Source organism: Ornithorhynchus anatinus, chromosome 15 (assembly GCF_004115215.2).
Source record: "Ornithorhynchus anatinus isolate Pmale09 chromosome 15, mOrnAna1.pri.v4, whole genome shotgun sequence".
In the NCBI taxonomy this organism is placed as follows: Eukaryota; Metazoa; Chordata; class Mammalia; order Monotremata; family Ornithorhynchidae; genus Ornithorhynchus; species Ornithorhynchus anatinus.
Genome location: NC_041742.1, coordinates 231,576 through 255,222, shown reverse-complemented (window position 1 = coordinate 255,222; position 23,647 = coordinate 231,576). Strand labels below are relative to the sequence as shown.

General features: G+C 58.9%; 1 protein-coding gene across 1 annotated transcript in view; it reads left to right on the top strand.

Annotated features, from left to right (window-relative positions):
* The first annotated feature begins 2,966 nt into the window (after nucleotides 1-2,966).
* The window catches only part of MMP24 (matrix metallopeptidase 24), a 48,754-nt gene continuing 28,073 nt past the window's right edge, over nucleotides 2,967-23,647 (top strand). The window contains 2 exon segments of the mRNA XM_029080151.1: nucleotides 2,967-3,118; nucleotides 7,116-7,149. Coding sequence (XP_028935984.1) covers nucleotides 2,967-3,118; nucleotides 7,116-7,149 — 186 coding nt within the window.

Sequence of the window (23,647 nt, the reverse complement as noted above, 5' to 3'; positions counted from 1 at the left end):
TAGTGACAGGGTTCCCGTCTCGTGATCTCCCGCGGTGCCGACTTGCATATGTTTGCCACCTGTTGTGTAAGAAATATTTCCTTTTGTTTGGAGTCTATCACCTTTACATTTTAATTGGGTGGGGGGGAGCAGCGGGGGAGAGGTGGGAGCCCCCAGCCCCAGGGGTACGGCAGCGGGGCCCGTCACTCGGCCCGTGGCCTAATCGCTATACCTGGACCGCTCTTGGTTGGCCCATGCATCTCTCCCGCTGCGCTTCACTGCCGCTCCTTCACCCCTACTTCTCACGTCTTGAGGGAAGCAGACACACCTCCCTAGATGACGCTTCCCAGAAAGGGGAAAATTCCGCGACTGGTCAGCGCCAGCAAGGGGGAGTCAGAGCTGCTCTGTCCCTTAGAGCACCCTCCCCCCAAATGGCATCCACTCACCTCTCCGCTCTTACCTCGGGTTGTATGTCCCCGGAGGGTTGGTGGGACCCTCCGTCCTCTGTCCTTGGAGGGGGTGGCGGGAGCCTCCATTCTCCGTCCGTGGAGGGGTGGTGGGAGCCTTTGTCCGTGGAGGCGTGGCCGGAGCCTTGGGGCTCCGTCTGTGGAGGCACGGTGGGAGCTTTCGTCCTTTGTCAGTGGGGGAGTGGTGGGAGCCTCTGTCTTGGGTCCGTGGAGGAGCGATGGAGCCTCCATTCTCTGTCCAGAGAGGTGTGCAGGGAGCCTTCGTCCTCTGTCCGTGGAGGAGCGGCGGGAGCCTCCGTCCTCTGTCCGTGGAGGAGCGGCGGGAGCCTCCGTCTTCCGTCCGTGACGGAGCGGTGGGAGCCTCCGCCCTCCGTCCAGGGAGGGGAGTTAGGTTCTTCTGTTCTTTGCTGATAAGTTTTTGTTCCTTTTCGCCAAAGCAGGGCTGTGCCAGGCTCCTAGACTTGAAGGGAAGCTTTCAAAATTCAGTGTAAGCCCCAGCCCCAGATTTCACTGATGAATGCCCGGGCTCTGGCCGACCGCAGCACTGGCTGCCAGCAGTCAGAAAGATCTGGAAGGAATCAGTCGATCGGTCGGTAGGATGGTCTAATGGAAAGAACATGGGCCCAGGAGTCAGACGGACCTGGGTTCCTATCCTGACTGTCACCTGTCTGCCGTGTGACCTTGGACAAGTCACTTCCCTCCTTTGTAAAATGGGGACTGAAGCCCCATTGTCCCAAGAACCGTGTCTGACCTGATTATCTCGCATCGACCATAGCGCTTACTACAGTGCTTGGCACGGAATACGTACGTCAGAAATACCCCTATTATTATTGATGTTGCAAGCGCTCCCCAGGGCCCACTCCATTTCCTGAAAAGGGGGCAGACCCCGGGGAGGCCAAGGGAGAGAGGGGCCAGTGTGGAGGTGTTGGTGAATACACAAGCATCTTTCCTTCTCCCGCAGTCTTTATCAGTCTCATCTCTCTCCATGTCTCGGGAAGCAGCTTGGCTCAGTGCAAAGAGCCCGGGCTTGGGAGTCAGAGGTCATGGGTTCGACTCCCGGCTCTGCCACTTGTCAGCTGTGTGACTGTGGGCGAGTCACTTCACTTCTCTGTGCCTCAGTGACCTCCTCTGTAAAATGGGGATTAACTGGGAGCCTCACGTGGGACAATCTGATTACCCTCTATCTACCCCGGCGCTTAGAACAGCGCTCTGCCCATAGTAAGCGCTTAACAAATACCAACATTATGTCTCTTTGTCAGTCTCTTTCTCTGATTCTCTTTTTCCGTCCCTGCCTCTCCTTTTTCGCCCTGCATCTCTGTCTCTCTGTATATCGGTGTCTGTCTCTCTCCTCTCTTTTCCGAGGTTGGGGGCTTATCCTCGTTTACATGATCACCATTGGCAGCTAAGCATTTTGCGCTGTATTTTTCATTTTCGCTTTCCTTGGCTTGTGCCAGATGGTGATAGCCCAGATCTTCCTGGATCTCTCTCCTCTTCAAGGCTACGTTTCCTTTTTGGTCTCAAACGAAGGCATCTCTCTTCGGCCCAGCTTTCTCAAATCTGTGTTTTTCTTTTATTGTCCTTATCGCAGTTGTTATGTCCTTACTAGGGGTCAGGCACCGTTCAAAGCTCAGGAGTAGATGCAAGTCGATCGGTTACAGTCCCAGTGCCACTGGGGCTCACGGCCCAAGTAGGGGGGGGCGACGGGTGTTTAATCTCCATTTCGCAGACGACGAAAAGGAGGCCCGGAGAAGTTCATCCCCATTTTGCAGACATCTGGGATCACAAAGTTCCCTTTTTCGGGCGTGGAAAATGTGCAGTTGCAGGAAGGGCTGGTGGCCCTGACTTGAAGCAGGAAGGCAGAGCGCTAGGAGCTATCCAGCAGTCGGAGCTGGGCTCGAATCCAGTGCCCCGCTCTAGAAACGGCAAGGACTGCGATCAATCAGTCCGTCAACTGTATTTCTTGAGTGCCTACCGTGTGCAGGGCACCGTCCTAAGCGTTTGGGAAAGTACAATATAACAGAATTGGTAGATGTTCCCTGGCCCCAACGAGCTCGTAAGCTAAAGGGGAAGATGGAAATCAATATCAGTAAGTAAGTTACGGCTCTTCACATAAAAGTTATGGGGCTGAGGGAGGGGGGAATAAAAGGAGCAAATCAGAGAGACGCAGAAGGGTGTGGGGGGAACAAAAGGAAATGGGGGCTTGGTCAGGGAGGGCCTCTTGGAGGAGATGTGCCTTCACTAAGGCTTTGAAGGTGGAGCGGGCAATTGCCGGATACGAAAGGGGGCGAGGAGGCCTTCTAGGCCAGAGGCAGAACGTGGGCGAGAGGTCAGCACTGCGATGGGCGAGTTTGAGGTACGGTGAGTAAATCAGCTTTAGAGGAGCAAAGTGCGCGAGCAAAGTGCAGTAGGACAAAGGAGGAGGTTGAGGGGGACAAGATGATTGAGTGCTTTAAAGCCACTTGCAGCCCTTCCCTCAACTGCGCATTTTCCACGCCTGAAAAGGGAACTTTGTGATCCGAGATGTCCGCAAAACGGGGACGAACCTCTGTGGGCCTCCGTTTCGTCGACTGTGAAAGACGCGGGACCAGGGCCCAGCCGATGGTGCAGGTCACTCGGCCCGAGGGAGCCGCCGTTGCCAACGAGCGGGCCCCGAGTTGCGTCGGGAACAACGGGTGGGTCTCGGGGGGACTTTTCCCTTTAGTTTTGTCTTTGTAGGGAAACCTCCTTCCCCCGAACTCAAAGCGCTTTCTCGTTTATTGTATCGTGTGTCCTCCCAGCACCTCTGGGAGCTGAGGAGGGACGGGAACCGGCCCTGTGTGACACAGGTAAACTGAGAGCTGGAGAGGTTATCATCATTTTACCGCTGAGAAATCAGAGGTGAGAGCAGCCAAGTCATTGGGCCCAAGGTTCCCCAGGAAGCCACCACTGGCAGAAGTGATGACGCGGGGACCCAGCGCCCCCGAGGCTCGGCCTGCCATCGGGCCGCTCGACGGTGATGCTTCGGAGGGGGACAGGGGCCCTATTTCTTGCCGAGTCGCCTGTTGCCCGAACCTAGCTCTCTCACGGCCCGGCCCGCATCTCCCTCTCCACCCAAGCGCCATTTATTTGGCACCGCTTACTTTGCTCCGCCCCCTTCCAGAAGGGTTTTTCCATGCAGGACGTAGTCCTCTCCCTCCCTAGGGACAGTCTTTCTGCCCGAGGACTGGAGGGAGAGACCATCTGCACAGGGGTGATGTGTGAAGGGGCCCGCTCTTCCTCCTCCTCCTCTCTCCCAGGCCGCAGCCAGAGCCGAACCACTGCGGGCGGAGACTCTCCCACTCGCAGGTCCATCGCGGTGGGGTGGGGGGTGGGGAGGGAGGTGCGGAGTGCTGGCCGGAGCCCCAAATCTCACCCCACATCCCTCAAACCTGCCCAAAATGATCGCCTTAGCCCCGCTCCCATTGTCAGCTGGGCAGGCCCTGTTCCGAGGGCGGAAGAAGGAAACTCTGCTGGTCCAGAACCGCCCCCCGTCCCTCCCTCTGCAGGTTAGGCCCGTTGAGGTCCCTAGAACAATAATACAATAATAATAATAATAATAATAATAATAATAATGCTGGTTGGTGTTAAGCGCTGACTGGGTGCCGAGCACCGTTCTAAGCGCTGGGGGAGATCCAGGGTCATCAGGTGGTCCCACGTGAGGCTCCCAGGCTTCATCCCCATTTGACAGATGAGGGAACTGAGGCACAGAGAAAGGGCCCGGGCTTGGGAGTCAGAGGTCCTGGGTTCTAATCTCCGCTCCGCCCCTTGCCAGCTGGGTGACCTTGGGCAAGTCACTTCACTTCTCGGTGCCTCCGGCACCTCACCTGTCGAATGGGGATGAAGACTGGGAGCCCCACGGGGGACCACCTGGTGACCTTGTAGCCCCCCAGCGCTTGGAACGGTGCTTGGCACAGAGTAAGCGCTTAACCAATGTCATAATTATTATTATTTTAGGACTGCCGACTTTCTCCGGTGACCTAGAAACCCACGTCCCCCTCACGGTCTCTGTTCTCCTTTTAAGCGTCCGTGCCCAGCGCTCGCTCCCTTTCTCTCATTTAACACCCTGCCTCAGTGACCTCATCTGTAAAATGGGGACTAGCTGTGAGCCTCACGGGGGACCCCCCGATGACCCTGTAAAATAAAAAATAAAATTATCGTGTCGGTGTTAGTTAAGCGCTTACTAGGTGCCGAGCACCGTTCTAAGCGCTGGGGGAGATCCAGGGTCATCAGGTGGTCCCCCGTGGGGCTCCCACGCTTTCAATCCCCATTTTCCAGAGGAGGGAACTGAGGCACAGAGAAGTGACTTGCCCAGTCACACAGCTGCCAGGTGGCGGAGCCGGGAGTCGAACTCGTGACCTCTGACTCCGAAGCCCGGGCTCTTTCCACTGAGCCACGCTGCTGTATCTCCCCCGGCGCTTAGAACAGCGCTCGGCGCATAGTAAGCGCTTAACGAACACCAACACGATTATCATTATCCCGGGGCCTCAGCCGGGGCCTGGACGCCCGGCGCTCAGCAGAGCGTCTTCCCTCAGTGCCAAGGAAAGCGCCATCCTTTCCCTTCACTCTCTGGACGTGGACTTTTTACCCGATTCCCATCCCTCGCCGGATGGGACAAGGACAAGGACCGGCCCCACGTTCGACAAGGACCGGCCCCACGTTCGAAGCGGGCCCGGAGGAAGATTTGCCGACTTGCGGGCTCTGGGGCGTGAAGGCGGGGACGGCGGGCCCCGAGGCCCGCTGCCTCCATCCCCGCCTGGACGAGGCGGGGAACCGCGGCCTCAGCCTTCGTTCATTCCCTCCTATTTACTGAGCGCTTCCGGGGCGGCCGGCACCAAGCCGAGCGCCGGGCTAGCGGGGCGTAGCAATCAACGGAGACGATCCCGGGCCGCCGGTGGCCTCTGCGCGCGTGCCGGGTCGGCGGGAAGGGGGCTCGCCCGGGATCTGACCCCCCCAAACTGGGTCCTGAGGGGTCCGGCCGGTCCTGGGCCTCGCCCCTCTTCCCCCTCGTGATGCCCCTCGTGATGCCCCGGGATTCCCAGGCCCCTCGGAATCCCGGCCCCGCCCTACAGCCTTTCCTCACCTCCACCGGCCCCCACCCACCCTGGCTCCTCAGACGCCTCCCCTTGAGGGGCTTCCCCGGGTGTCCCCTCAGCCAAACCCTCCCTGAGTGTCTCCCCAGCCAACCCCGGCTCCCCCCGAGTGTCTCCTCGACCGCCCCCGCTCCCCTTGAGTGTGTCCTCATCCGCCCCCTCTTCCCCCCGAGTGTCTCCTCAGCCAACCCCGCTCCCTCTGAGTGTCTCCTCATCCGCCCCCTCTTCTCCCCGAGTGTCCCCTCATCCACCCCCTCTTCTTCCCCGAGTGTCCCCTCAGCCAAACCCTCTTCCCCGTGAGTGTGTCCTCATCCGCCCCCTCTTCTCCCCGAGTGTCCCCTCATCCACCCCCTCTTCTTCCCCGAGTGTCCCCTCAGCCAAACCCTCTTCCCCGTGAGTGTCTCCTCATCCGCCCCCTCTTCTCCCCGAGTGTCCCCTCATCCGCCCCCTCTTCTCCCCTGTCTCCTCATCCGCCCCCTCTTCTTCCCCCCGAGTGTCTCCTCATGTGCCCCCTCTTCTCCCCGAGTGTCCCCTCATCCGCCCCCTCTTCTTCCCCGAGTGTCCCCTCAGCCAAACCCTCTTCCCCGTGAGTGTGTCCTCATCCGCCCCCTCTTCTTCCCCCCGAGTGTCTCCTCAGCCAACCCCGCTCCCTCTGAGTGTCCCCTCAGCCGCCCCCTCTTCTCCCCGAGTGTCCCCTCATCTGCCCCCTCTTCTTCCCCCCCGAGTGTCTCCTCAGCCAACCCCGCCCCCCCCGAGTGTCCCCTCATCCGCCCCCTCTTCTTCCCCCCCGAGTGTCTCCTCAGCCAACCCCGCCCCCTCTGAGTGTCCCCTCATCCGCCCCCTCTTCTTCCCCCCCGAGTGTCCCCTCAGCCAAACCCTCTTCCCCATGAATGTCCCCTCAGCCGCCTTTTCTTCCCCCCCGAGTGTCTCCTCAGCCAACCCCGCTCCCTCTGAGTGTCCCCTCATCCGCCCCCTCTTCTTCCCCCCTCGTGTCTCCTCATGTGCCCCCGTTTCCCCCCGAGTGTCCCCTCATCCATCCCTCCCGGGTCCCCCCGCGTGTCTCCTCAGGCGCCCCCGAGTGTGTCCCCTCCTCCTCCTCCTCCTCCTCCTCCTCCTCCTCCCCCTCCCTCCTCTCCCCGCCCCGCGCGCCCCCGCGCGCTCCCCTCCCCCCCGCCCCCCCCGCGCGCGCGAGGCCCTCGCGGGCCGAGGCGGGTCGGGCGCGGGGGGCGGGGGGTCGGGGGGGGGGAGGGGCGGCCGTGGCGCGGGGGCGCGCCGGCGTCGGGGGCGCGCGCGCGCGGGCGGAGCGCGCGTCCGCGGCGCCGTGACTTGGCGGGTCCGCAGCGGCTGCAGCGGGAGGAGCCGGAGTCGGAGCCGGAGGAGGAGGAGGAGGAGGAGGAGGAGGCAACGCTCCCCGGCCCGGCCCCGCCGCCGCCGCCGCCGCCATGCGGAGGGCCCGGGCTCGGGGCGGGGGCCGCCGGCTGCCGGCGCTCTGCCGGCTGCCGGCGCTCTGCTGCCTCCTCGGCGCCGTGCGGGCGGCGGCGGCGGCGGCGGAGGAGGAGAAGGACGGGGCGGGGGCGGCGGCCTTCGCCGGACAGGTGAGTCCCGCCCGGCCCAGGACGCGCGGGAGGAAGGCGGGGGGCGGGGGGCGGGGGGCGCCAGGGGCCGCGGGGGAGGGGGGGGCCCGCACGCGGGCGGGGCGGGGCCCGGCCGCCAGGGGGCGGAGTCAGAGGCACGCGGGCGGGGCCCGTGCGGAAGGGGCGTGGCCGGGGTCACGCGGGCGGGGTCTGAGTCGAAGGGGGCGGGGCAGAGTCACGTGGGCGGGCCCCGATTAAAAAAGGGGGCGGGGTCTGGGCGCGAGGGGCGGGGTCAGAGTCACGCGAGGGGGCGGGGTCTGAGCGGAAGGGGCGGGGCCCGGGTCGAAGGGGGCGGGGACTGGGCGCGAGGGGCGGGGCCCACTTGGGGTGGGGGAGTCTGATCAGAAGGGGCGGGGCCTGGACGCGAGGAGGCGGGACCAGGGTCACGTGGTATGGGCCCGATTAGGAAGGGGCGGGGCCGAGACCCAAAGGGGCGGGGTCTGATCCGGAAGGGTGGGGTCGGGGTCACGTGGGGGCAGGAGGCACGAGGCGGGGGTGGGGGGGGGGGGCCTGGGCAGGTGGGAGCAGGTGGGGGCGGGAGGCACGAGGCCGGGGACCGGGGCAGGTGAGGACGGGGCGGGAGACACGAGACCTGGTCCCCGGCGCAGGGCGGGGCACCCCCTCGAGGCCGGTGTCCGGCCACTGACCGTCGGGAAAGTGACCGGTGTTCGGAGCGGCCGGCGGGGACTCTTTCTGCGGGGTGTGAGTGGCGGCGCCGGGGCCTCTTGTGGAGAAGAGGAAATGAACCCCGCATTTGGCCTGGGGCCGGCGGTTTCGTCGGTGGGGGGGGGGGGGGCCGTGCCCCAGATTTTATTTCGGTCCCCACAGAGGGGGTTTCTCATTCCGTGAGGTCGGAGATGGGTGTCCGGCCTACCGTCCGCGCCCCCTCGGCGCCTTCCTCCCACCCCGGTTCCTCCCCCGGCCCTTCCATCTCCCTCCCCAGATCTTCCGGACACCTTAATCTCCCCCGCCCCCCTTTTCCTCGAATCTCCCCCGAGGTCCGTCGTCCCAGGGGAGGGGCTCCCAGATGAAGAGTCGGTCCAGGTCGACGTTCTCCCGGTCAGATAAATGAAAGCCGAGTTGCGGGCCTCTGAATCGTGCCGTCCGCCTTCCTGCCTCGCCCTGGCTTCTCTCGACCCGAACCGTTACGATTCTTCCCTCTCGAACGGTTTCCAGATTTTCCCTGCCTCCCAGACTGAGGGACCTAAACTGGGAAAACAGTCTTAGCCCGGGTTCGAGCCAAGCAGAAGAGGCGACGCTGATTTTCCGACGTTTCCGCCTCGCGTCTGCGCCGTCTCTCCCCTTTCTCTTCTCTTCTCCTCCGTCGCCCCATTCGCCGGGCCCTAGATCCCTGAAGGAAGCCGCACGGAGGTCCGGGGGAGTGGAGGCAACCCCTCTGGAGCGGAGGGGCGGAGAAGGGGGCTCTGAAGAAAGCAGACAGCCATCTGGGAGAAGCTGAGCAGATGGAAAACCGAAGGGGGGCAAACGGTCGGCTAGAGAGGAGAGAAACCGAAACCTTAAATTCCCTGCAGATTCCTTGTGTCTTTCAGCTAGTTCAGTTGGTAACGGGAAAAGAGAGCCTTTGGTTCAGACCCCGCTCCACAGAGTTGCTTGGTTTAGGTCCCGAGCGCCAGAAAGGATTCTTTTAGAGACCATCATTTTGGGTCTCCTCAGAACACGGGCAAGAACGGGAACCACAGACAGCCGAGGAGTCCGAACCTCGTTAAAGCTAGAGCCGGATTCCTACCCTGGAGGGAGTTCACTTAGCTCGAGGTTTAGAGGTGGACACGGAGATGCTTTCCAGAGATAGTAAGCAGGGGCAGACTTGGAGGCCGGTCATCTTTGCGGGATACAAAAGAAGATGTACTCCTTTCCCGCCTTATGCACACCCGTGTACACACAGTCCCAACCTTCTCCGACCCCCTCCCCCCCAAACTTCTGGAAACCTCTGGCTCAAACTCCCTGTGAGAATTGTGAGAATGGGGGTGGGGGCGGGGGGGGATGGGGACGGGCCAGCATGAGGCTGACCCGCCGCCTGCCCACCCACTCTACAGACTGCCTCGTAGCTGATCCTAGTTGAAGTCTCCGGTGCCCCCCGTCCCGTGCGGCCGCCATCTCCGTTCCGGCTCAACCCACGGGGAACTTCGAAGGCTGTCCGCTCCACCTCCTGTCTCTCCCCTCCACACGCAGTAGCCTTTACTCCCGGCAAAGGGCCGGAGGAGAACAGAGAGGGTCGGGGGAGGCGGGGGAGCCTCCTGCCCCAAACCTAAGGGTTGGCCGTCCCGCGCGGACCTCCTGCGTTGAACCGACCCACTGTCTCCGGCCATTCCCGTGGACCCCTCTCTCCAAGGGGCGCTGAGTCATTTTTCTGTCCGTTTCTTTTCTCCCACTGAGCCTGCGCCACTCCTCTCTTATCCCCCCCCCCCCCCCCCAGCAATGTTTTGAATTAGAAGTTGTGTTAGGTTCCGGGACGGATACGAGGCGGGAAATGCATTTCTGAAGTACCAGCTGATTTTCTCTCCGGAGGAGAGAGTGAAAAGCTTAAAGCTGCGGGCAGGGCCCCTCGGGGAGGAGCCAGAGGGCCTCGCTAGCTGGATCCCGGCAAGGCGGGCCTCTTTAGCTGGAACCTGCAGGGCGGGCCTTGCTGGCTTGAGCCCCGGCAGGACGGGCCTTGCTGGCTGGACCCCGGCAGGTCAGGCCTCGCTAGCTCGACCCTGGCAGGATGGCCTCTCTAGCCAAACTCCGGCAGGGCGGGCTTCTCTAGCTGGACCCCCGGCGGGGCAGGCCTAGCCCTCGATTCAACGGGCTAACAGTAAGAGTGCGAGTGCTTAGGAGGGAATAATAGAAGAGAACCGGCAGAACAGTTAAAAATACATCTCCTCCATGAGACCTTCCACAACGAAGCCCTCTTTTCCCCGGCCCCCCACCCCCCCACCCCGCCGCGTACCCTATGCCCTTGGATCCTCAGCACTTGGGGCAGCGCTCTGCACATCGTGAGCACTGAGTCGATACCGTTGATTAATTGATCGATTAATAGGCCTTTGAAGGAGGGGAGAGTGGCGGAATGTCAGATATGAAGGGGAAGGGAGTTCCAGGCCAGAGGGAGGACGTGGGCGAGGGCTTTGTGGTGAAGGAGACGAGATGGAGGTACAGAGAGTAGGTTGGCGTCAGAGGACCGAATTGGGCGGGCTACGCTGTAATAGGAAATCAGCGAGGTAAGGTAGGAGGGAGTGCACTGATTGAGTGCTTTAAACCCACGATAAGGAGTTTCTGTTTGGTACAGAGGTGGATGGGCAGCCACTGGAGGTCCTTGAGGAGTGGTGAGACGTGGACTGAAATTTCTTTAGAGAAATGATCTGGGCAGCAGAGTGAAGTAAGGCCGGAATTGGGGAGAGGCGGGAGGGACGGAGGTCAGCAAGGATGCTGATACGGTAGTCAAGGCAGGCGGTGACAGGGGCTTGGATCTGTGAGGTGGCGATTTGAATGGACCGCCATTCTCCTCACCTTCAAAGCCTCATCGAAATCACCTATCCTCCAAAGGGCCCTTCTTGACTAGACCCTCATTAACCTTATCCCCTCTCCCTTCTGCATCATCCTTGCACTAGGATTTGTACCCTTTATTCAACCCACCCTCGGCCCCACGGCACTAATGTCCTAAATTTATTTTAATCCCCGTCTCCCCCTCTAAACTAAAAGCCGCTCGGGGCCGGGGAATGTGTCTACCTCTTCTTTTAAACCGTGGCCTTCGAAACGCGGTGCCGTGTTCATTCAATACGAGTGATCGATCGAGTCATCGATGGAGTGGGGGAGGCGGATTTTAGCGGTTGGGAAGGTAGGTCCAGCGGGATCTGGTGACAGACCGAATACGTGGGTTGAGTGGGAGAGGTGAGTCGAGGGCACTGCCGAGGCCCTGGGCTCGTGAAACAGGGAGAAGAGTGGTGTGGTCTACAGTGATGGTAAAGAGCGGGGAGAAACATGATTTGGGTGGGAAGCTGAGTTCTGTTTTGGACATATTTAGTTTGAGGAGTGGGCGGGACATCCAAGTAGAGATATCCTGAAGGCAGAAGGAAATGTGAGGCTGCAGAGATGGTGAGAGGTCAGAGCTGGAGAGGGAGATTGGGGAATTATCTTCATAGGGATGGTAGTTGAAACCGTGGGAGCGGATGAATTCTCCGAGGGAGTGGGTGTAGGCGGAGAACAGAAGGGGACTCAGAATTGAACCTTGAGGGACGCCCACGGTTGTAGGGGGGTGGGAGGCAGAGGAGGAGCCTGCAAAAGAGATGGAGAAGGAGCAGTCAGAGAGATGGGAGGAGGTGGCCTAAAGGGGGGCTGGGGCGGGAGGGGGTTGAAGAGCGGCGCCGGGAAAGAAAGACGGGGGAGGGGGCCGGGCGACGGGTGGAGAGGAGTTCGACAGAGGGGGCTGCTGAGAGGGGCTGCTGGGCAGGAAGGACAAGGGTGGGCCGATGAGCGGGAGGCGATCGAGGTCAGAGCAGTTTAAGGGTTAGGAGAGGCCGTCAGCACCGCTAACCGCTTCATCCCGGCTTCCTCCGGTGATTCCGTCGGCCCACCCGCTGACCTGAATGTAGGTCCCCGCGGCCCCCGGGGCCACCAGCCGACGGTCCAGGGAGGTCCCGGACCAAGCAGGCGGCTAGGCCGATGTGAGGGCTGATGTGCCTAAAGATGGGCCTCGGTCAGCGGGGCATCGGACCCCCGCAACGCTCCGTGTTCCCGTCCACTGTGCTTCCAGGCCCGGACCCGCCGGCAGGGTGGGAGCGGGGAGCGGGAAGAGGAAGGAAGCGCCCCTTCTCGGATGCGGCAGTTCGAGGGTGGGTTCAGGGGAAGCAGCGGGGCCTAGTGGATAGAGCCCGGGACTGGGAGTCAGAAGGACCTGGTTCTGCTCCCGGTCTGCCACTTGCCTGCTGTGTGACCTGGGGCAAGTCACTTAACTTCTCTGTGCCTCAATTACCTCAGCTGCAAAATGAGGATTAAGACCGTGAGCCTCATTTGGGGCGGGGACTGTGTCTACCCTGATTTGCCTGCGTCTACCCCAGTGCTTAATACAGTGCCTGGAACACAGTAAGCGCTTAACAGAGGCCACCGATATTATCATCTGTGTCCTGGTGGGGATCAGCGGTGGTTCCGCTGTTAGGGGTGACTGATTTGGAAACAACCCATCCATCTCCCAGCTGGGTTATCTCTATCTGAGTCTTGGTACGCTGGGCGTGTTGGTGCTGTTGCTGTGTTTGTTCTGGTGTGGCTTTCCGTGTCTGCCCATCCTTCCTCGGCCTGGAGGTTATCGGGGCCCGCGCAACCCGGCGCAGCAATTACTTATGTGCCAGGGAAGGTCGCGGGGACCATCGAAAATCCCGTCCTGTGGCCCAGCCACGATACTGAATTCCTGCAGCTTCGTGGCTTCTGTCCTAAAACGCTCACAACGAGGGCCCGCAAACCCCTCCCGGTCCTTCCCACCCCTTCTGGAACCGATTTGTTTTCCAGCGTCTCCACCGTGGCTCAAGAAAGATGCCGAGGACCTGAAATGGGAACACCGTCATGTAGGATGCGTTTTTTTTTGGCGGGGGGGGGGGGCGGTTTCATACTAAATGGAACAGAAGGAAGAAGGAGGTCGAGGGAGATAGGCAGGAGAAGAGAGGGGGTAGATCTTCTGGGACGTGAGAATGGTCACGGCTGCTGCGGTGAGTTTGGTGACTGTCCTACCTGTCCGGCAGTGAACGGTGAGCACCCCCAGGCTGCACACGCCCCGGACGCGCTTTAGAGCGGCCGTTTGTCCAGTGCCGTCAGGCTACTTCTCTGTTGGGTCGCGACGAGCTAGTTGGGCACCCAGAAGGCCGTGGCCACTTGCGTTTGACACGGGGAAACGGGCTGGCACTGCCTTCCGTGCGGCCCCGTAGGAATAACCCTTGACTGGTACGTCTTTAGGTGGGCCCCTCTAGAGGCTCCTGTACAGCAGACCGAGATCCGTTCCGGAGGTGACGCACGTGACAGAGGCCGAATCGTCACGGCTGCTCGTTCTAGGAGCTGCAAGTGCCCGTGAAGATGCCAGCCCCAACCCCTTAGTGGAGGCCCGCTAACCTCGGGGAATCCCGAGCCTCTCTCCCCTCCCTCCCCTCCCGGCCCCCGCGGGGTCAGCTGCTCTCCGGGCGGGACACGCCACTTGGATGGACTTATTTCCTCCTCAGGAAGGAGGTGTTGCTATGGCGTCTGGTGTTTGTGGAACAGATGTGATTTCTAGCGTCAGTCCTGAAAGCTGTTGTGCCTGAAACTTGGAGCCGGCGCAGAACCCTGCCATGGTTTTGTTGTGTGGAACAAACCATTATGGAAACATGACCTTGGTTTCTTCGCCTTTCAGAAGTTGGCAGCTGAAATTTAGTATCCAACTCTGGGTTTGGGCCCCCAACGAAGGGGATTAGCGAGCTGGGGAGTCGGTCTTCTCTCCCAACCTGCATTCTCCCCTCTGGGCCGTGAGCTCGGGGGACCTCTCTGTTTCCCTGCGTCAGGGACAGGCGACCTGACATCGTTTCTGGAGCCTCCCTCTGTGGAATCCCCCTCCTCATTGAGATTCATTAGTTCTGAGCGGGACATGTCACTCCCCCCAAAAAGGGAGAACTTCTCTTTTTGCCAAGTTTTCCTCTTGGCATCTTCCCTGCAGGGGGAACTTTCCATTTCTCCCCTCTCATCGACTCGATTCGAAGAGAGCTTGCCGTCGAAAGAAATAACCCCCACTGACCCGAGGGCATGTTACCATTGGTCTGGAAGAATGCCCCTCCCCACCCCGTCCAACCCCTTCCTATCCCTGGTATGCCCAGTTTTCCACAGGGCTCTCAGGTCATGAGTGTTTTAAGGGCAGCATCATCTGGGGCATAGACGAAAGCCCAGCCGAACCCTCCCCGTGCCCAAGGATGCATTCGGCAGAAGAGAAACGGCGTGGCTTAGCGGAAAGAGCACGGGCTTGGGAGTCAGAGGACGTGGGTTTTAATCCCGGCTCCGCCACCTGTCAGCTTTGTGACTTTGGACATGTCACTTCTCCGTGCCTCAGTTACCTCATCTGTAAAATGGAGATGAAGACCGTGAGCCGCACGTGGACCACCTGGCTACCTTGTATCTACCCCAGCTCTTAGAACGGTGCTTGGCACGTAGTAAGTGCTTAATAAATAACCAAGCGTTTGGCATTTGGGTTGAAATCAAACTTGGATCTTGCCTTTAGCTGGAACCCTGATCTTTCCGTGTGTAGCTCTCTGGACTTTGCCCAGCAACAGGAGTCGGGGAGGGGTCTTCTGGGCCCTTTTCCCAACCCGACCTGACTTGGGGGGAGACCCAGTAGAAATGTGAGGTGGGAAGAGACTTGTCTCCCACCTGGCCTGCCTCAGCCTCCCCGGGGTAGGTCCTGCCCCCGCAGCCCCAGAAACCAATTCTCTTGTCCCGCCAGCCTCCCCCTGGGGGCTTGGCTAGGGGCTCCCCTGGTAAGAAGAGGGAAATGGATCTAGAGGAAAGGAGGAGATGGGGAGAGGGAGGCCTAGAGAAGGGGTGGGAAAGACAGATTTCTCCGCCCGGTGGGTCGCTGGCCGCCGCTGTCTGAGAGACTTTGGGTTTTAATCGTGTCATTTTCTTCTGCCTTAGTTTTTCCATCTGTAAACTGGAGACCGTCGGTCCCTCTGTGCTTCAGAGGATGGTCTCAGGGTCCCGGCCACGGGCTTTGCACCTGTCCTTGAGGTTGGAGGGCGCCGTTCTTGTGAGTCTCCACCTGTTCTGTCATTTCAAGAGGGCAAACTGTGAGATGACAGTGGCTGTTGGAATAGAGTCGTGGCACACCCCCGACGGGCACCCGGTGGGTGGCCTCGGAGATGCTGCGGTGGTTCCACAGTGCTTAAGAGAAGCAGCGTGGCTCAGTGGAAAGAGCACGGGCTTGGGAGTCAGGGGTCATGGGTTCTATTCCCGGCTCAGGCACTTGTCAGCGTGGCTCAGTGGAAATTGCACGGGTTTAGGAGTCAGAGGTCATGGGTTCTAATCCCGGCTCCACCACCTGTCAGCTGTGTGACTTTGGGCAAGTCACTTAACTTCTCGGTGCCTCAGTTACCTCATCTGGAAAATGGGGATTAAGACCGTGAGCCCCATGTGGGACAACCTGATCCCCTTGTATCCTCTCCAGCGCTTAAAACAGTGCTTCGCACAGAGTAAGTGCATAACAAATGCCATCATTATTATTATTGTGTGCATTTGGCTCGTGAACTCATTTACATGCTTTGCAGGTTTGCATAAACCCTGGGCTTGCCTGAGCAGTCTCTTGCAGGGCACCCGGTATGGGAGGGTGGCTTATTTTCTGGGGGTGTCTGTGCGGTTTGCTCCCAGAGGGTTCAATTCAGTTCAGTTCGGTTGTATTTACTGAACGCTTACTCTTTGCAAAGCACTGTGCCAAGTGCTGGGGAGAGCACAATGCGACTAGACATTCCCTGCCCATAGAGACCTTCCAGTCTAGAGGGGGAGATGGACAACATGACTAAATCTATCAATCAATAAATTTACAGCTGGGTACTCAAGTGCAGTGGGGTTGTTCCTACGCAACTGGTGACTCAGTCGGTCCTTGGATCTCCCCGGCGGTGTCGGTCTCGCCTTGAGGCGCAGACGCCCGGAGCTCGGAGTTTGTCCTCCGGCTCGAGTTCGGCGTTTCCCCTTCTTCCTCCGAACCTTGATTCCAGAGACGCTAAACTGACCCTGGCAAGTTTCCTTCCCACCCTGCCTCCCTGCTATCCTCTGGTGGAGAGCTCGATGACGACGACGGTGGCGTTTCTTAAGCACTTACTGTGTGCCGAGCACTGTTCCGAGGGCTGGGGTAGATCCGTGATATTCAGCTCGGACAGTCTCTGTCCCAAACGGGGCTCACAGTCCAAGCAGGAGGGAGAACAGCTATCAAGTCCCCGTGAGGAAACTGAGACCTAGAGAAGCCAAGTGACTCGCTCAAGGTCATACAGCGGACAGGTGGCAGATCGGGAATTAGAATCCAGGTCTTCTGACTCTCGGGGCCGTGCTTTTTCCACTAGGCCACTCCGCCTCCCACGCTGCTTGATGGTGGAAGTGAAGTGGCCAGAATCCAGGCAAAGAGAAGGGAAATGCGGAGATGGAGGGAGAGAGTCATCAGATCCTTCTGAGCAGTGTGAATCAACTGATGTGGTTTCCTGAGGCAAAAAGCAGAGATGCATCATGCCATAGTGGCTAGAGCCCTGGCCTGGGAATCAGAAGATCATGGGTTCTTATCCCGGCTCCGCCACGCTCTGCTGTGTGACCTTGAGCAAGTCATTTTACTTCTCTGTGCCTCGGTTACCTCGTTTGTAAAATGGGGATTGAGACTGTGAGCCCCACGTGGGACAGGAACTGTGTCCAACCCAATTTGCTTGTGTTTACCCCAGTGATTAGTACTGTGCCTGGCGCATAGAGCTTAACAAATGCCATTATTGATATTATTATGAGATGGGGTGCAGGAGAGTTGGTTTACCACTATGTGAGTGTGTGTGTTTTAGACAGGGGCGTGGGCAGTTCTTGTCCACTCTCCAGTGCCCCGGCCCGATCTTCCGCTCCTGTTCGCTGCTTCGGCTGGGGTCCTCGAGGTCCTCTTCGTCTCCTCTCTGCCGCACCCTCCCGCGGTTATCCCGTCTCTACATCCCTCCCGATCTTCCCGTCGAGGACTTCGCGGATCTGCCCCTTTCTCTCCAGCCTTACTACCACGGGCGCGATTTAGGCCCCCTTCACTTCCTGCCGTGATTTCTGCCGCGGTGGCCGGACTGGCGTGCCGGCCTCCCGCCTCTCCCTCTCAGGCTGTCGACACACAGCTGTGCAGATCATCTCTTCGGGCTCTGTTGCGAGCACATCTCTCCATTCCTCAACCTTCGGGGGCTTCCTGTTCTTCTTGCATCACCACTGCTCGCTTCAAAGATGTCTCTCAGCTGTCTCCTCTTACCTTGAGCTCTCCCCGCCCAGGGGCAGAAAGTAGGTCCCAGGCTTCTCTCTCCTCCATGCAGAGAGCGGCAGAAGCAGCAGATTGGGACCCTGGGGAAGCCCCCTTCCATCCGGAAGTCTCGGAGTAAACTGTGCTGACCTTGGGCGGGAGTGATTAATTCGCATCACCTTGCCCCCCTTCTCCCTCACCTTGCTTCTCTCTTACTACGACCCAGCCCTCACGCTTCGCTCCTCTAATGCCAGCCTACTCACTGCACCTCGATCTCATCTATCCCGCCACCGACCCCTCGCCCACGTCCTGCCTCTGGCCTGGATCGCCCTCTCTCTTCATGTCTGACAGACAATTATTCTTCCCACCTTCAAAGCCTTATTGAGGGCACAGCTCCTCCAGGAGGCCTTCCCTGAATAAGCCCTCGTTTCCTCTTTTTCCCCCTCCCTTCTGCCTCGCCCTGATCTGCTCCCTTTATTCATCCCTTCCTCAGCCCCACAGTACTTATGTACATATCCATAATTTCTCATATTATAGTCTCCTAAGTGCTGAGTACCGTGCTCTGCTCAGAATAAGCGCTCCATAAATTTGATTGATTGCTCGATTCATTGACATAGAAGAAAGTTGACCCCCCCCCCCCCGGGACCTAGCTGCTCCCAACCTGCTGCTACTTGTGGGGGTGGGAGTACTGGGGGCGGGAGAAGCAGGTTGGCCTAGTGGAAAGAGCACGGGCTTGGGAGTCAGAGGTCGTGGGTTCTAATCCCGGCTCCGCCACTCGTCGACTGCGTGACTTGGGGTAAGTCACTTAACTTCTCTGTGCCTCAGTTACCTCCTTTGTAAAATGGGGCCACCTGATTACCCTGTATCTACCCAAGCCCTTAGAACAGTGCTTGGCACATAGTAAGCGCTTAACAAATACCATCATCAGCATTATTATTATTATTATTACCGGGAGGGGCGTAGTGCCCCTCTGCTTTTTCTCCCCCCTGCCAAGTCCTGCCTGCCGTTGCCGCTGCTGACTAGGCAGAGAAGTCAGGGTTTGGCAAGTGGTGCGGGCGGAGAGAGGACCCAAATCACGAGAGGCTTGTGAGGGGTGTGTAAATCACTAGAGGCTTGTGAGGGGTGTGTGTGTGTGTGTGTGTGTGTTGTGGGTGGGGACATGTGCTTTTAGACTGGAAGCAGAGGCACAGGCCCCTTACCCTCTATCTGCACCTTCTCCATCTTCCCTTGAACACACACATGAGGACCCGCTTGACTTATTTCCTCACAGGCCGAGCCATGGACACGTGGCCCAGAAGCCGGGGACCCCACTGGCGCCTGAGCCATCTGGGCAGTCACCAGTGCCCGGCATGGAACCGGGCAGTCGTCGTGGGAGCAAGAACATGTCCATCCCATGAACTGATAGTCATCGTGGACCAAACCCCGAGGGGTGTGTGTGGGTCTGTGAGCCGTATGGGTCTTTCCAAGAACTGCAGCTCATTGAGGTGTGATTTCTCTGTTCGGAAACCTGATTCTCTCCTTCCCCGCGGGCTTCCTCCGACTAAATGCCATCCCAGACTGTACTTACTTGCCAGCCCTAGGAAAGAGGCTCTCTAGCCAGTCAGGGCCGGGGTCACTTCTGGAACCTCCCCTTGGGTTCAGCTGGGGCCCGGGCCGGTCCCGTGGCCCAGGTGCCGTTGGGAAGTGATGCCATCTCGCTTCCCCGCTGAGTTCCTTCAGAACATCTGGGCGGGTGCCAACTGGTCATCGCAGTGATTTATTCACATCTGGCTTCTTACTTGGGCCTCAGATACGGCCTGTGGGTTCACCACAGTTCGATCCACTCTCAGACCTGTCAGCCGCTACTTGGGTGTGGAACCTCCCCTCCCCCACCCTGTTCCCCTCCTTCCCCTCGTCTCCCTCCTTCTCCCCCTCTTTCCTTTTTCCTCCTTTCTCTTTCCTCCTGCAGACATTTGTAGCCACGATCATCTCGCAGACCCCCGCTGCTGGTCCCTTTACGGGATCCTGGTCACCGCCAGACCCCAGTTAGGCCCTCCCAGTGTCCCAGGTACACTGACCTGCCAGCAGCAGTGAGCCGTGGGTGGGAGCAGGGCAGTGTAGCGCTTCTTTGATTCAAGTGGAGAGATAGTGTTATCTTGGACGCCCCACCCGACGAAACCCCTGGCAATGGCGGTTCAGAGTAGAAAGATCCAGGACTTGAAGATCGGGCTCAGGAAGGCTGAGTCTCCCTCTGCTTTCTTCCTTCACGAGGACCACGGCTTCCTTTCAGCTTCCTAGATCCCCTTCCTGCCAGACCCCAGCCAGTGACCGCCACCTCCCCGGCCTCTCCTGGGGGCGGTAAACACTGCCTAGCTGGAGTTGCTGTTTCTTGGAACCGGAGAAGGACCGGGAGGAGGAGGAGTTAGAGAGCTCTTCTGACCCACGGGGGAGGGAGACTGAGCTCCTTGGACAATGAGGCCAGCAGAAACTGAGCCACCCCTCAGGATTTGACCTGGATAATAAGCCCGGGGAAGGGGCAGATGAGCTGCGAGGCCTTGGCGGAACCAGGGCTGGGCCCGGGCCTGCGCTCCCGGGCAGGTTGGAGCCAGTTCTCTAGGCCCCAGGGAGGCCCGTCTGTCACTTTCAGCTGGGGAACAGCAGAGCTGTGACGGTTTGGAAGGAGTGGGTGGGCTTTCCCCAGCACAGCCCCGTCTTCATGTGGGAAGAAAGGGGCTTTCTCCTCTCCTCTTCTTTTTCCTCACTGCTTTCTCATGGAGGTGGGCCATGAACAGGGCTCCTGCCACGCCCTTCCTCCCCAGCCCACCACAACAGCTAGCACAGAGCTGACCCAACCCGTCAGAGTGTGAGGACTGTGGCTGCCAGCCCCATCTTCTTGGGCCACTGCATGACCAAGATTTCTCTCCGGGGACAATCCATAAAGTCCCCGCACTTTTTTTTTTCCTGTTTTGATTTTTTTTTTTCATGTCCTTCACTTGGGGCAACCTTGTGGGATCTTTCTCTCAGGTTGAGACCCCTCAGGAAGAGAGACTGACACGGACCGGTCAAGTTCTTGCCTTTTGAGATTTCCAAGTGCTGGAGCCGGGGCCTCCCTGGTCGGCTCCTGCCCCGGTCAGAGAAGGAGCTACGATCTAGCCAGGTGATGTTTTCAGTGAGGCAGAAGGAAGAAGCTCGTAAGCCAGGGGACCAGGGTCCGCGGCTGGCACGGAGATCCGCTTCTCTCTTCCCTTCCATCCCCTGCGCCCGTAAGGCTGACGGTTGGAGCCGTGGCACCGGGGACTCCACCCGCCGCTCCCCTACCCCCCCCCGTTTCCACGGCACAGTAAAGTGGTGAGCCGGACCTGGGATTCGGAGGTGTCCTCCTACATCGAGGCAAAGCTCATGCCAGTGTCGCCAGTGCACCGATGGATAAACCAAAACGAAGCACACAGTCATGAAGTGGCCGATGCCCGGTCACCTGAACGGAAGCCGTAGCCGAGACCCCTGCTGTGACCGTCCACCTTTAAGATCTCTTCAGCGGTGCCACCCTGGTGGGCCCGTGGAAGGACAGAGGCAATGCCCTTTTGCACCAGACCGGTCCTCCCTGCCCACGGCTCTGTCTCTCACAACGGCACCAGAGGATGCTTGGAGGGAGAGAGCGAGGGATGCCTTCCTGGATCGATCGATCAGTCGTATTTATTGAGTGCTGACCGTGTGCCCTTTCCCTCGAACGATCGGCTACGGTTTCCCGTCGAAGACCCACCCGACCCCTTCTTGACCCCGTGGATGGTTTCCGACAGGACACTTTTCTGTGTGAGCCTATTCTGGGCTCTCCCCACCCACTGGATGGAACATTTCCTCAAGCTTGCTGCGAACCTCCAACCCGCACACTCTGGGGAGGGCTGCCGGTGAGCATAAAAAGGCTTGTCCCATCCACGTCTCGCTTCTTTTTTTGATTTTAATGGTATTTGTTAAGCGCCTACTTTGTGCCAGGTGCTGTCTAGGCGCTGGGGTAGATAGAAGCTAATCAGATTGGACCCAATCCATGTGAGCCCACATGGGGCTCACAGTCTTAATCCCCATTTTCAGATGAGGTAACTGAAGCACAGAGAAGTGAGGTGACTTGCACAAGATTATACAGCAGACAAGTGGCGGGACTGGGATTAGAACTCAGATCCTTCTGACTCCCAGGCCCAAGCTCTATTGATTAGACCACACTGCTTTTCTGAGCCTATTGTCACCTCCAGTTATTGTCACCGTGCCACACAGGCGTCCTGATTTTCTCGGGCTCCCTCTCCCCCGGGATGCTGCTCCACCCACCCATCGTCCCGGCGGGCTCTTCCCCTTCTTGGCCGTGTCCTTCCTTCTTTGTTGTCCTTCCTGAGATACGCTGCATAGAATGGCATGCTCTGGACCAAGAACTCCGCTTCTGGGTTTGGTTCGGACCTCGTTTCTTTGGAGTGAACCTCAACTGGTGCCCTGGTAGCGTAGATGGTGTGGAGATTATCTCTGCAGACTCAATGGGACGTTAGTCAACCCTAAATCATAATGAGGCAGCATCGGGGGAGGACATCCGTTGTGTGTCCTCGGTGCCTGTTGTGTGCACAGCGCCGTACCTCGGCTCTTGGGAGAGGACAGTAGAAATACTAGATGTGTTTTTTGCACTCAAGGAGTTTACCCTCTAGTTGGGAAAGCAGACGGAAAGACAAATCAGGATGGGAGAAAGGAATGGAAGGTGCCTAGGTGCTCTGGGGGCTATGGGGAAGGGGGTGGGTGCACAAACACTTAAATAATGCAGAAATGCTCAAGTGGCAGTTTGGGGAATAGATCTTGAGGTGATTGGCGATGAATCAGGGCAGGCTTTCTGAGGACGTGTGATGTCTTGAGGATTTGGAAGAGGGGAGCACCCTGGCCGGCCAGCTTTGAAGGGAGAGGGTGGGTAGAGGCCCGTGATAAAAATGAGGATGTTTGGCATTGTAATTCCGGAGGGGTTAGGGCACTATGCTGGTCTATCAAGAGGCCCAAATTGCTCACAAAGCTGTGCTGCGTGTCATAATTTCCATAAACTGGTGAATCCCATCGTGTCTTCTAATGAATACCTGTGGCTACAGGATCTCCTCACCTGCAGGGGCTCTGAGTCCCCACACTTATTGCTGACCTGCCATCTCGCCCTGGGCTCTCTGACTGCCCTGCTTCACTCTTTGGTGAGTCTCGCCCCACCCAGAGCCCCAGGAGCTGGTGGGCCCAGCTGGAACACGCTGTAACAGCGGCACCGTCGTGGTTGTCATTTTTTCTGAAACTGAGCGGCATAAGTTCAGCGGTTAAGAGTATATCAATCACTCTCTCCACCTCCAAAGCCTTATTGAAGGCACCTCTCCTTCAAGAGGCCTTCTCTGACTAAGCCCTCATTCCCTTCTCTCCCACTCCCTTCTGCATCGCCCTTACATTTGGGTTTTCTCCCTTTATCCACACCCCCCTCAGCCCCACAGCACTTTTGTACAGATCCGGAATTTATTTGTATCAATGTCAATCTCCCCCTAGACTGCAGGCTCCATGTGGGCAGGGAACGTGTTACCAGCTCTTAGAGTGTACTCTCCCAAGCACCTAGCATCGTGCTTCGCACAAAGTGCTCAGTAAATATGATTGATTGATTGATTGATTGAAGAGTTCAGGTCTTCCAAGGTAAGGCAGTAGTGGTTTCCTCGCCCGGCCCACTCCGTCAGGAACCCGTGGGTTGTTCCGCTACTGCCTTAGAAGGCTTATGCCAAAATCGTAGCTCCCCTGCCCCTCTTTACCAGCTGTGGATGTCTTTGGGCCCTGGGACCTCTGGGACGGGGGTGGGGGGTGGGGGGGGTGGGAAAGCTGTAGGTGAGGCTCTGTATTCATGGCCGGATTCAGTAAGTGACAGCCGTAATAACTGCCTTTTGTAGTCTGTGACACCGCGTCTTTCATCTTAAGGTCTGTGTTGATTTCAAAAGTACCTTGGTTACTTTAGATTGCTTTTGTAGGGTCAGTGGCCTGGTTCCACGGGAAAGACAAACAGGTGGGTCTGCGCGGTCAAGGTTAAAAAATGGGGGAGGTAGCACATGATCCTCTAATCTTTCATCCAGAAGAGAAGTAGGAAGTGAGGACCTCCATCTCTCCTGGAGGGAACTGGGGGCACAAGGGAAGCAGAACTATGAAGCGGCCACACCAGCCCCTGGCCCCCGTGCCTGCACGGGGGGTGGGGGCGGGCAGCAAGGCACTTGTCCTGACTCCCCCTTCCCCCTTCTCTCACTGCCCAGGACCCAGCCACAGCCTGGGAGAATATCCTGCCCCGTGGGGTTCTGCCCGCATCGCTCGTTGTCCCTCGGGCCGCCTTCTGGCCCCTGCCCCTTTCCTGTCTCCCCACCAGCCTTCTCCCGAACCCGACCTGCCCGGGAGCTGGGTCCTGGGGCATGAGCATCTGCATTGGCCAAGTCAGGGGTACAGTTCCTCCCTGGAAGGAGGCAGCATGGCCTAATGGATAGAACATGGGCCTGGGAGTTA